We start from the raw sequence: 13,521 nt of genomic DNA, 5'->3' as shown, positions 1-13,521 counted from the left end.
ATGCAAGGTGATTAATACCACATGGGAGATCATCTAGACAGAGATGAGACCTGACTGACGAAACTGGCACAAGGTACTCTCACCGCTGGCGATCTCATCCAAAGTATTGAATACTGTATACAGGTGAGTTACAATGCATCGTATGTGAAACTGAGTTACCTGCGCATGATTGCGTCAGGGGTTGGTGTCATGGTAATTGCTGTATAGCAAAGAAAGATAAAGGAAAGGAAAACGCATCTTCAAGAAGTTCGGCAGCAAGGAGGCATTTGCGCATGTTGGAGGTGCCTGTTCTCATTATGGTTCTAGAAACGGTAGGAGTTTTGTGGAACTTGACAGGGGCCGACGTGACGAGAGGAACGCCGCGATTTCTGATGCAATACTTCGAGAAACTTCTAAATCATTCCCGTCGTCTCGGGAGTCTGTGATGTTCACTGTAGGCCCGGCCCCAGAATGCCGATTAAAAACAACGGACGAAGTAGGAGAAGGCAGATCATCAGTAAGAGCCACAGATTAGATTATCAGTGAGGGATCAGCAGCAGAGATCTTCAGAGAGAGGTAAGAGAAGAAGGAACATAAGAAGGATCAGAGAGAAAAGGGCGCCCAAGAATTGGTCGAATTCTGGTCAATTTGTCGTCGGGAGTGGACAACAGAGGCATTTCGACGTAGAGCAAGCCTTGAGAGAAGAAACTTTCTACTAGAGAATTCGAGGAGTTCCTGCCCTTCGAGTATCAAGAATAGACATTGCCTTCCGCAGTACGGAGTCAAGAAGACGACTAAAGTTCCACCGTTCTCCTTTGTGAAGCCATCGCTTCGAGTCGCAAAGCTGGCCAGCAAGTATTTGAATTACCTCACTTCTTCCCCAGTTCACGCATTGTAAGATTTAGCTTTTTTTTATGTAAATAGGAGATACCACTCTGCATTTATCTTTGTTTGTAAGCTTGTAAATAAACCGTTGTTGTGTGAGTGTTTCTTTCTATATTCGTATCCCCAGTTTCAACTGTTGGTATTGAATACCTTTTGTTTATAATAATATTGAACCTGAAGCGGACCTCTCACGGGCTGTAACATTGTGGTGACCTTACTTAGAATATTTCAGCACTGTAACAGTTTGAAACAGGGAGAATATAGAAAGAGCCAGAATGAGTGAGATGGTGAAAGAGTTTATTGAGTCGGGTAAGCTTCTAGGTCTAGAGGGGAATGATCTCCGTGAGTATGTTGAAAGGAAAGAGAGAGATGAAAGAGCGGCTGAGAGAGAAGTAATGAAAATGCAGCAAGAGAGAGGAATGTTGGTAATGCAGCAGGAAGAAAGAGAGAAAGAACGTATGCATGAGTTGGAAATTGCTTGGTTAAGGGAAAGTACTCGTAACAGTCGGACAGGAACGAAAACAAAGCTGATAGGTTAGATATGAGTGCAGTGCTGAAATTAGTACCAAAGTTTGATGAGGAAGATGTAACGAAATATTTCATGTGTTTTGGGAAGTTATGGAAAGAGTAGGTTCTCCTAAAGAAACTTGGACTTTATATTTACAGTCAGTTTTAAGTGGTAGGGTACTTACTGTGTATAGCTGTATGTCTAAGGAGGAATGTGATGATTATGATATTGTGAAAGAAACTGTTCTTAGCACGTAAAGGTTAGTACCGGAGGCATACCATAAGAAATTTAGAAGTTTGGAAAAGGACGAAAATATTACGTATGTAGAATACGGTAAGAAGTTAGAAAGGCTGTTTTTTGATTGGTTAACTTCTGCTAAAGTTGAGGATTTTGTTGGTTTGAAGAACTTAGTGTTGTTAGAAAACTTCAAAGATAACGTATCCCCTGAGATTAAGCTTTATATAGAAGATAGGCGAGAAGTATCTTTTGCAGGAGCAACTAGGTTAGCTGATAAATATAGTCTAACTCATAATTTGAGTGTTAGTAAGAAACGAAATGATCCTTCGTCTGGTAGAGTACAAAGCGGTAAAGGTTTCAGTTCTAGTAATAGCAATGCTAGTAAAAGGGACTATTCCTGTTGTACATGTGGTAAACCTGGTCATACGTCTTAAGGTTTGTAACAGTAAAATGGCATCTAGTGGCTCAGAATTAACTTGTTTCCGATGTAATGGGAAAGGGCATTTAGCAAGAAATTGTGCAGTAGAAAGGAAGGATGGTAAGAAACCAGTATTGCTAGTTAACCTTTCGTCAAGTAGGAATGATGTGATGAGAGAAATTAGGAAAATTTTTGGTGAATTTCTGTCAGAAGGCGTAGTTTCCTCTCTTGGAGGAGTAGATTCGAGAGAGGTGGTCTTGCTTCAAGACACAGGAGCTGCTGTCTCACTGATTAGGAGAGTGTGCCGAACAGGGCAGAAATCAATATGGAAGAAAAAGTCATGTTAGGTGGATTTCCTAACACTTGTGTTCTTTTTCCTTTGTTGAAGTTGAACTTAGAAAGTCAGGTAGTGTCAGGAGAAGTGAAACTTGCAGTTGTTGACAGTTTGCCCGTGGATGGCGTTGACATTATTGTCGGTAATGACTTCGCTTTATCCAAGACTGTGAATCCTGTTGTAAGGGACATTCCAGTGTCTGAAATTGTAGTAACTAGGTTGGTTTTAGATACAGACATAGACTACGGTCATAATTTGTTCGTGGATTCGAACGAGTGTGAGTTCGTGGATTCGAACGTGAGTGAGTTTGTGGATTCGAACGAGTGTGATATAGGTGGCAAGGTTGATCTTGGCATGAGTGTGGCTGAGAAACCTGACTCTGTGTTGTTGACAGTGATACCCAAACGGAAGGTGTAGCTGTCGAGGGTAACGTAGTAAATGTACCGGTATCTAGTACTAGTTACGGTGATGAATTAGGCGCTAACCTCATGAATAAAGATGAGCTAGTCAAGTTGCAGAGAGAGGATGAGACACTAACCCGAATTTTTGAATGTGAGCTGGATGATGATCTCGATGATGTGTGTAAGGAAACTTTTTGTTTAAAGGACGAAGTTTTGTGTCGTTATGTTCGTCCTAAGTAGTTCCTAGGAAGTTAGCACATGATGAGCAAGGACATTTGGGAGTAAATAAAACTTTCAGGTCTATTAGTAGGGCGTACTTGTGGCCTCAAATGAGAAGTGACGTGAAGAGGTATGTTTTAAGCTGTCATGAATATCAAATTGCCGGGAAACCGATTCAAGCAATTCCCAGAGTTCCGTTGTGTAATATTCCTTCGGTAGGCGAATCTTTTGAGAATTTATTTATCGATATGATCGGACCTTTGCCTAGAAGTAAGGGTAGGGAAGATTACATAACTAATCTATAGTATTATAAAAATGATTTAGGAGATGTTTGGCAACTAGCGAAGGAGAACGGAAGTCAAGGGGAAACTAAAGGGAAACGATCTTAGAGCAAAAGAGAGAAGTTTGTGTGTAAGAGATAAAGTTTTAGTACTAGTCCAAAAAGAAAGTCCCTCTTTACCTTATAAGTTCGAAGGTCCTTTTTCAGTGTTAGAGGAGAGGGGAAATATACATTATAGAAGTAATATGGGTAAGAGTAGAGCAAAGTCAATGAATGTAAATTTGCTTCAGAATTATAAAGAACGCCCTGTATCTTGACCACCGCCAGTGTTCTATGTGACAGTGTTACTGAGAGAAATTAGTTTTGAGAAAACATATGAGAGAAATTAGTTTTGAGAAAACGCAAGAGGTGTTTTAGCATTTCAAAGTTTTAATCAGAGTTCAAAAAAACGGAAAAAATAAGAGGAAAGGATAATGTGATAGCTAATAGAGCCTCTCTAGAGTTTTCAGAATGAATAGCCTAATGACCGTTTTCTATTATGGCACGAGTGGTTGAGTGAATGTAGAAGTGTTAAAGCTTTATGCAGAATTGTTCCCCTGCTGTATAATTCTTGTTTCTCTTTGGAAAAAAATAAAATCAGTTAATTTAATTTTTTTCTCTTTTTTGGGGGGACGTGTCATGGTAATTGCTGTATAGCAAAGAAAGATAAAGGAAAGGAAAACGCATCTTCGAGAAGTTCGGCAGCAAGGAGGCATTCGCGCATCTGTTGGAGGTGCCTGTTCTCATGATGGTTCTAGAAACGGCAGAAGTTTAGTGGAACTTGACAGGCGCCGACGTGACGAGAGGAACGCTGCAATTTCTGATGCAATACTTTGTCGAGAAACTTCTAAATCATTCCCGTCGTCTCGGGAGTCTGTGACGTTCGCCGTAGGCCCCGCCCCCAGAATGCCCATATAAATACGACGGACGAAGTAGGAGAAGGCAGATCATCAGTAAGAGCCACAAATCAGATTATCAGTGAGAGATCAGCAACAGAGATTGTCAGAGAGAGATAAGAGAAGAAGGAACATACGAAAGATCAGAGAGAAAAGGGCGCCCGAGAATTGGTCGAATTCTGGTCAAGTCGTCGTCAGGAGTGGACGACCGAGGCATTTCGACGTAGAGCAAGCCTTGAGAGAAGAAACTTTCTACTAGAGATTTTGAGGAGTTCCTGCCCTTCGAGTATCAAGAATAGACATTGCCTTCCGCAGTACGCAGTCAAGAAGACTACTAAAGTTCCATCGTTCTCCTTTGTGAAGCCATTGCTTCGAGTCACAAAGCTGGCCAGCAAGTATTTGAATTACCTCACTTCTTCCCCAGTTCACGCATTGTAAGATTTAGCTTTTTTTATGTAAATAGGAGACACCATTCTGCATTTATCTTTGTTAGTAAGCTTGTAAATAAACCGCTGTTGTGCGAGTGTTTCTTTCTATATTCGTATCCCCAGTTTCAACTGTTGGTATTGAATACCTTTTGTTTATAATAATATTGAACCTGAAGCGAACCTCTCACAGACCGTAACAGTCAGGCTGATTGTGATTGAACCCACCTCCTAAATGTTGTTAATTGGGCTAATTTAGGTGTTCAGGTGCTCTGCCAGCGGTCCTGGCAACAGTGTTGCCAACAGTGGTACAGGTAACTCAGTAGAAGGGGGTTTACCTGCAGCGTTGGTAGCACTGACAGTTAAAAAATTACCCAATTACGGGTAATTCTGTGAGGATATAGTTCGGGCTGGTGAGTGACCAATGCTAATTCAGGTGTTCAGGTAAGTATTACAATATTAGTTTTATGATGAAAACTTCATTTCACTACCCACTTCTCATATCTTTCTCATCAGTCCATGAAAAGCTTCTAAATTCATTCATGATTCACTCCATTGATACTGTAATTCCAACATGCTGTAAATTGTTTCACACAATTTTGTCTTATGAAGTGTGAAAACTTTTGTGGCAGAGATACAATGCAAACCATTACAACAAAGTGGTACTCAAGTGTAAAAGCAGTCCTAACAACTAGTACATCAGTTACTATAAACTGGGAAGGTTGCCACAAATATATCCAATTGAAATGTGTATTTTATGTACGTACTATTGAATTTATGTATTGTACTTAACACAGTGCATATGATTTGCTATACATATTTAAACTGGCAGTTCTTGAAAGAGTTGCACTCTTAGTGTAATGTAGGCAATGGTACCTCCTTGGCTCCTGTGGTTTTGCTGCATTGCTACCATAGGGAAGCAACCAGTCAAATAAACTACACTATGCACAACATCTGTACAAGTTCATATTGGTGCCATATTGTAAGGATTCACATGAAATCAAAGAATGACAATACAAAGTTTACTGTCTGCAGTTTTCCCATGTTTACATAAATTTTTTTTTCAAATAGTATAAAGGTCATTGTTGCTTATGAATGGTTTTCTATCACTCGCTTTGGAAAGTAGTATGGTTCAGTAAGTGCTTACCTTCATTTTCTAAATACTAATTGGTTTTATGCGAAGATGTAATTTTGTAGAAATTAATTTTTTCTTGAAAATTTAATAGACAGCCCACCCACTAAACCTCTGAATTCTTGTACCTATTTTGGAATACACTATACAAGAAATGAAGTGGGTTGCATTAGAAGCTTGAACAATTGTAGGTGCATGTGCTGAAAGCTAGCTGTCACTGAGCTTCTTTCTGTAAGGAGGCTGTGTCTGGGATTGTTTGGTCACATGGTGTAGGCTGAATCATAAGTGGACTAATGGGTTTATGAATAATTCCTTTAAAAATATATTTGTTATTTGGGACTCAATGTACTTTGTTGTTATAGTACTTAAATACTGCATGTTCTTTTCTAGTATCATATGTAAAAAATAATGATATCGGCTTTATTAGATAATAATTAAGCGTTGAGATTTTCCAGTTAATATAGGCTAAAGGTCTTTGGAATTCGTGATAGCTTTTTTCTAAGTTCCTGACATTTTTGCTCAAGTTACCTACATTTTCCTTAGGACATATATCTCTTGTTTTGGATACCTATACATGTACTCATGTTTTAGTAACATAGTATTTTATTGCAGATAATTCCCAAATTTAAGGCTGCTATCGTCAAATTCGACATTGCTTATCCATATGGCAAGAAGCATGATGAGTATACAAGATTATCAGCTGCAGGTAGGGGATCGCCTGAGCTTCTGGTAGCAGAAGTAGGAGTCAAGGATTATGGTGATAATGAAAACATGGACCTTGCTGAAAGGTTTGGAGTGGTTAAAGATGATTTTCCTGTCGTGAAACTATTTGTTGCAGGGAAAGAGGATCCTATAGATTTTGACGGTGAATTCAACGAAGAAAACTTGAAGATGTTTATCAGGCGTCATTCTGAAATTTATATTGGGCTAGAGGGATGTCTTGAGGTTTTTGACCGCATTGCAGATAAGTTCATGGTTTCTGAGAATGTTAAAGAGAGAAAAGAACTGTTGAGAGAGGCAGAAGATGAATGGGACAAGATAAAGAGCCCATCTGACAGGCCAATTGCAGAAATGTATGTCAAAGTTATGAGGAGGGTATTAGAAAAAGGCAATGAATTTATTTCCACAGAAACATCAAGAGTGAATGGTTTGATGGCAGAGAAGCTAACCAAGGAAAAGAAGGATGAAATGCAAGGGAAACTTAATATACTAAAATCCTTTGTGAGAGATGAATTGTGAATAGTATGAGCTTTTCTCAATATGAACTCTTGGTGTTCAGATTCATGACGTGTAGTTTTTAACTGGTGGAAACGTGAATGAGCATTGCTCTTGATATATAGCACAATGTTTCAATTTCAAAGGTTTTTATTACAGTACCTTAAGTATTTTATAGTTATTTATTATTTATTGTGAATGTATTTAATAAATATTGTATCACTTTTAACATCAAATGTAAAAATATAAGGTAGTAAAAACCAAAGGCCAAATAAATAGGTTTGAATTTCAGTACCAGATATTTGTCACAAAATCATACATAGACGTGTAGTACAATGTTTGTTCATTATGCACAAAAATGTTGAACTGATTTTTTTTTTTTTTTTTTTTTTTTTTTTTTTTTTTGCATTATGTACTGAGACCTAAAACAATTAGGTGTTGTGAAAGGTGAATTGTAAAAGGTGATGTGAAAGGTGAACTGTAAAACACTAGATAACTTAAAATAAAATACTGCTGGACATTCATAGTAAAGTACCAAAGATTACTTAGATTTAAGACTATCAATTTATTTTAGAAAGGTTTTAAGCAGGTTGTTATTTCCTCAGGCTTTTTTTTTATATATATACGTATATATATTTAACCAAGTGTTTCATTCAAGGATTTTCATGGTACCAGTGTGATGTACTGATTTTATTGTGGCAAGAATTTGACATTTCCAAATTGTACAAAAGTTGGTAATTTAAAATTCCAGTCTCAAAGTTGGACCAATTGCATTACATGTCTTACCATGTGTCTCAGAATGGTTGATACTGGTGATTGTTATGCAACAGTTTACTATTCATATGGAGTCAAACCACACCCTTACTGTAGACTGTTACTCCGATACAGAAGGGCTGATTGACTTATAATTTACTAAAAACATTGTGCTCTTCCAAGAGCTATCAACTTCTTATTGTTGCATTGTACTCTTTAAAATGTTCTGCCAATTGTTTACTGATAGTTTCTTTTCAAACGGTTCCTTTCAGCTGAAATTTGCGTCTTTGCATATCACATATTCTTTCCCATAGTGTAATCTGAACCAATTGGTGTCATCGCATCATAATCTCAGTGTGACCAGGCATAATTACCTTATTGGTTTAGGCAACCCTACCTACTGTGACTAATCCTCCACCTTCTGGGAAATATACTATAACTACACATTGGCAACTAACTCGCAACCAGAACCAGACCTTAGTTGTATTACATCCTAGAGTAAGTTAGGAGCGAACCAATTAATTGTTCTGCCTGAAGTGTTATTTAGCTATATCAGAGTAGTGGTTTACAATTAATCTGCATACCTAGAGATTTGTTTATTATAAATTTCTTGTAGATTAAAATCATTGTCCAGCATTGAGGCCCTTTCCATACAAAAGAACTTCCCTCGGCAGCAATTGGATGCACAAGCTATGAGCCAAATTTCAAGTTGAGGAAGATAGGTGAAAAGAAGTGGTGCTGAACCCTACTGGTAGAGCAAGGGTGTTGTAAATTCTTAGGTGATTGGCCCTTTTAGTACCGAAGGAATAGGCTTTAGCATGTGAATTACTTTTTTATTCACAGCAAAAATTTATTTTAAAAACCTATGTATTTAATTTTGTTCATACTGTTATCATAGTTGATGATTATACATTTCTTATTTGTTACAGGTTCAGGTAGGAGTCCTATAATCTTTAAATCTTATTACTTTTATCTTAAATTTTGTATAAGTTTGTAAAAGGAGAAAATTCAGATAAGTCAAGTGCACTGCTTTTTATGTATCTCAAAGGATTTAAATTTCATTTCACAGTGCTCATGATCTATAAAGGAATTGTCAGCCAATTTTCCAGAAAAAGACATTAGCATTGGTTTTATTCTTGTCCTCTGCAAATGGTCTTACATTCATAAATAATAAGTTGAAATATGTGTTGCCTAGTTATCCCCTAAAAGACAATTGTTTTACCAATGATTATAGTTTTATGTACAAAACTAAATATTTTTCCTTAAAAGGCCATGTTGTTTATTAGCCAGCAGTTATGTTGGGTATAAAATGTAAGAATGTGGAAATGCATGCTACCATCATATATATTATCAGAGATAAATAAAAAGAAAGCTTTGCTTCCTGTGTTCGACAATTAGATATTTAATGGAAGTAAACATATTTTGTTTGTTAACCGCATATTCTCTGACCAAAAATATTTTTACTGAGTGGTTAGTACATACAAGTGTGATGAAGATGCAGATGAGGAGGAATGATGAAAGTATAATGAATAAAGTGTTTATCATTATTATGTTTTATTCTTATGATTGTGTAATCAAAGTGCCTCATTATTCATATTTGTGATAAAATTGAGTGTATACTGTGTAGTATAATACAGGTTAGTATTACTGTGTTGATACTGATTTTTATTTCAAGCTCTTCCATATTGCTGTAATTTGTTAATATACAGAAATGTTCTCCGAATGCAACACATTTTTGTTTCTTAGTTCGGTTATGAAGGTAGTAATGCTAAGCTGAAAATTGGTGGTACAATATGTGCTGTAATAGTGCTGGGAAAGTTTTGCAAGAAGTTGTATGGTGACTGGATTCTTGTGTTATTAAGCGTCAGATATTAAATTTAAGTGAGAAATGGTAGAACTTCCATGTGACTGACCAATGTAAGTAGATTTACCATAGAAAATACAAATGTAGACTATGATTTTCCTTTTAGAACATCCGAGTGTCTGTAGTCACTGTGATGTCTTTGATGTTGTTGAACAGTGTTGGTAATGGTGTTGTTTGCACTTGTTTCTAGCAGGTTTTTAAATATGCTAGTTTTACAAAGCTGTTTGTAATGACAATTAATTGTACTGAATGGTGTATGGGACTCAATATTTTCTAATCAAGGGGAAACATTTTTCCATCAAGAAAAATGAGGGTTTGCTATAGGGGTTGAGCCAAGGAAAACACTTTATGGTGATTATTAAGGCTGTACCACATTTTTACTTCAATTTTACTATGTTCAAGTCTAAAAGATTGTTTGAAATGGTCATCATTACTTGAATTACAGGGTAGATACAGTTAACACCTATACTGACATTTGATTTAAAATTTTGATGCAGACTACAGTTAAAAGATTGTATCACGAGGCATTTGATTGAGCAATAATCTTCAGTAAATCTTTTCAGATGATAATGATTTAGTTGTTGGATGTGTTGCAGAGTAAATTACATTTTAACAACGTGTTATTGACTGTGATTTATTTAAAGTCCTTATACTGTATTGAAAATTGGTTTTCAGATGAATTCTGATAATAAAAGTCATCATATTTAGAGCATAAATGATGGAATGTACTGCATTTTCAGAAAAGTATAATGAGACTAGTTGTAGTTGAAAGATTGGATGGTTAGGCAGTTATGTCCTCATAGTAGTTTGCATTTGTATATGAAAACGTGTATGGTTAATCTTAAAGTTAGTTATCGTAAAGTATGAAGTATTTATTTGAAATTATTCTTTAGCTAACAATATTGATCTAAAGGGCCTAAAAATATTTGTAATATTGAAAATTTTTGTACCAAATCTCGTATCCCTTCCCAGTCTCCTCATAAGATTTTATCTTTTCATATACATGTAGGTCAGCTAATGTATATAGGAAACTGTTAATGGTTTATTTTGGGAGGGATGAAATATTTAAAGTTTTGTTAGCTTTCAGCTGATAGATGATATGATATAAAAATAGTAATGTTCACTTTCCAGATTGGATTCAGTGGTTGTATGTTTTATGTAATTTTAAGTTTATTTCCTCTTTAAGTAGGATGCTTGATGTGGATCATGCAGACTGAATTTAATAAATTTTCTTTGGAAAAATTAACTATTAGAATTGAAAATCAAGTGGCAGGGAACTCTGCACTGATGAAGATAATATAGGATGTTGCTGTGGTAATTTTGATGGTAAGTATAAAGTGAAATATTATGATAACATAAGTAAGGACATTTATGGTCAGCGAGGTTAGCTTGTCAGTTGTGGATATATTAAGTGGCCTGATGTATTGATAGGCCCAATCTTGTCAATAGTAAAAGTATTGGCTGAATTGAAAATGGTTTTTTTTTATAGACTGCTTTTTTAAGCCATTATAAATTAGGAGCTATCTTCCCAAGCCTATTACATCCATTTGCCCTTATGAGAAACAAAGTCTTCTGTATGATCATAGCTGGTTGATTCTTGGTAGCTTAATTCTTCTTATTGCAGTGCAACCCATATGCAGTAATTTATAATGTGATAGCCACTACATTAATGCATTGTACCATGCTGCCATTTCTCTTGACTTTATGTATCCTTTCCATAAGAGGGAATTTGAAACTATGTAGTATGTAATTTGAACTAAAAATAACCAACTATGCTCTCTTTATCAATAAAAACTGTGGATCTTGCATTTAGATGAAATGAATGTATCCTTACCCTATATAGTAAAGACTGTATAAATGGATGATGTAGTGTGTTTTAACAATAAATTATTGTAATGCATAAAAACAGTACTACTTGAAAAAGTCTACATTAGTGTAACACAGTGGATATTTATAACATGAAAATGAATGGTCTAAGGTTTGTAGTGTACCACTAGGTGATCTGTGTAGAAAGATGATGAACCTTAATACATGCCCCCCCCCCTCCTCAGTGGGCTAGAACTTAATTTGTCTTGCCTTATGCAAGAAAAAAACAGGGTAATGATTTTTTTTTTTTTTTTTTTTTTTTTTTTTTTTTTTTTTTAAACATCAGCATGGTTGATCCATACCTTCGAGGCCAGTTCAGAGCACCCAGATGAAGACAGGACCAATGTTGAGTTTCTCTATTTTCGTTTATTTTCCCTTGACAGTTTCCAGCCTACCCATTGTTACTGCCTCATCAAGGAAAATTATGCGATTTTGACCACGCTATGGTTTAATGCTGGCTGGAGGAGAGTGGCATACCTCTTCGTCTCAGAGATGAAGTGCCAGTTGTGGACGAACAAGAGAAAAATTCTCTGGTCACACTATACCTTTATTACTGGGTCTGATCTTGAAGGAATGGTGACTTTGGGGCTCCTTTGCTAAGGTGGATCTCAGAGGGCAGTTATGAATTTGGAAATGGCAATTCTGTTCCTCCCATTCTATGGCCTCTTTGGATGGGGAGACCCAGCCTTGAATTGAAACCATATAGTCCCGTATGATGAGTAAATTTTTTACATAATGAAGACAAAACAGAGAATAGAACTACAGATAAGCACCAGCAAAGAAATGGTTCAAATATGTCTGTCGTGTGATGCCGTTGATATTTTGTCGTGGCAGTGTGCTCATCAAGTCCAGTAGTGGAAGGAAGAACTTTGCTTTTAGAAATTTGAGTAGGTCTTTGCAGGTGGACCTCATTCCTTGCACTACCTCCAAACTTGTGGAGGTTTAATGTGTCTACTTTAGCTGCTTCTTTATTAGGATTATCCTTATAACATGTTCGCACTAACAGTGAAAGTGTCCTATCTGCCAAACTGAAAACAAAATGCAACTAAGGATAATTTAACATTTACCGCCTACAAAAACAAAGGAGGAACCTAAACTTCCTCACCAGGGTGGCACAGTCACACCAATACTTTATGGTACAAGAACACATCGTTAGTGACGGTCAGTCCATTAACAACTGTTGCTATGCTACAAGGCTAATGCAGTCACTGAGTCACATACAGTGAAATTTGTGGTTGTAACGTGCTTTGTTAATATGTATACGATAAATTTTGTAGCAAAAATCAGTTTTAAAAAAAATTAGGAACTTTGAAACAACATCAATGGAGGATTTTTTGTTCTTTTTCAGCTAATAATGAACTGCTCTCACTCAAAATATGCCAGAGATTTGTAACAGAATAATATGCTGAGCTTCCCAGACATAAAAAGTTTCACACAACAGAAACTTAAATAGTAGTAACATCAATTGCAGTTTATATGAACATTTAGAAAATGTACAAATAAAGATAAAATAATCTGAGTCGGGACTTGAAAACTACCAGTTTAATCTGTAGAATTATTAACTTGAAAAAATAAACTTGTGCTACTTAACTTTAGAACCAGAGACCTTTCCAGTCTGAACAGCCTTAACGATTCCCATTTGAGCTAGGAAAAGTCCCAAGTACTTCTAGAAATTTACATTGCCTTTTAGTCACTCCCTTTGCCTCTCATCATGTTTAATTCCTTCTATTTATGCAAATTGCATTTTAAAATGTTAGAACACTGAATGTGACGTCACAAAAAGAATCTTGCTCTGTAGCTATACACTTGAATCTTCACTAGCATTTTGTGGAGACTGGAAGTCTGGTCGGGAAGCTTTCATCCATCTCGCTGTTCACTGGAATTTAGACCAAAGTGAGGCAATCTCAATGCAGTTTTCAAGTTCAGTAAATCGAGATTTGCCATATTCAAAAAGATTGTCTATTAGACACAAATTTTGTCAACAAATGATACAAGGGCGTAACCGTTGTCTCATGGCGTCCCATTAGTGTCAGGGCTGCCACATACTTTTCAGAAAACCCCAGATTCAGA

The 13,521-nt window shown here is 36.4% G+C and overlaps 1 protein-coding gene across 1 annotated transcript in view; it reads left to right on the top strand.

Annotated features, from left to right (window-relative positions):
* The window catches only part of LOC135215568 (endoplasmic reticulum resident protein 29-like), a 40,732-nt gene extending 29,328 nt beyond the window's left edge, over nucleotides 1–11,404 (top strand). The window contains exon 2 of the mRNA XM_064250427.1: nucleotides 6,366–11,404. Coding sequence (XP_064106497.1) covers nucleotides 6,366–6,992 — 627 coding nt within the window. The 3' untranslated portion in view covers nucleotides 6,993–11,404. The remainder of the gene's footprint in view (nucleotides 1–6,365) is intronic.
* The last annotated feature ends 2,117 nt before the right edge of the window (nucleotides 11,405–13,521 follow it).

This window comes from Macrobrachium nipponense, chromosome 5 (assembly GCF_015104395.2).
Source record: "Macrobrachium nipponense isolate FS-2020 chromosome 5, ASM1510439v2, whole genome shotgun sequence".
In the NCBI taxonomy this organism is placed as follows: Eukaryota; Metazoa; Arthropoda; class Malacostraca; order Decapoda; family Palaemonidae; genus Macrobrachium; species Macrobrachium nipponense.
Note: the sequence above shows the minus strand (reverse complement) of the source record. Positions and strands in the feature narration are given on the sequence as shown.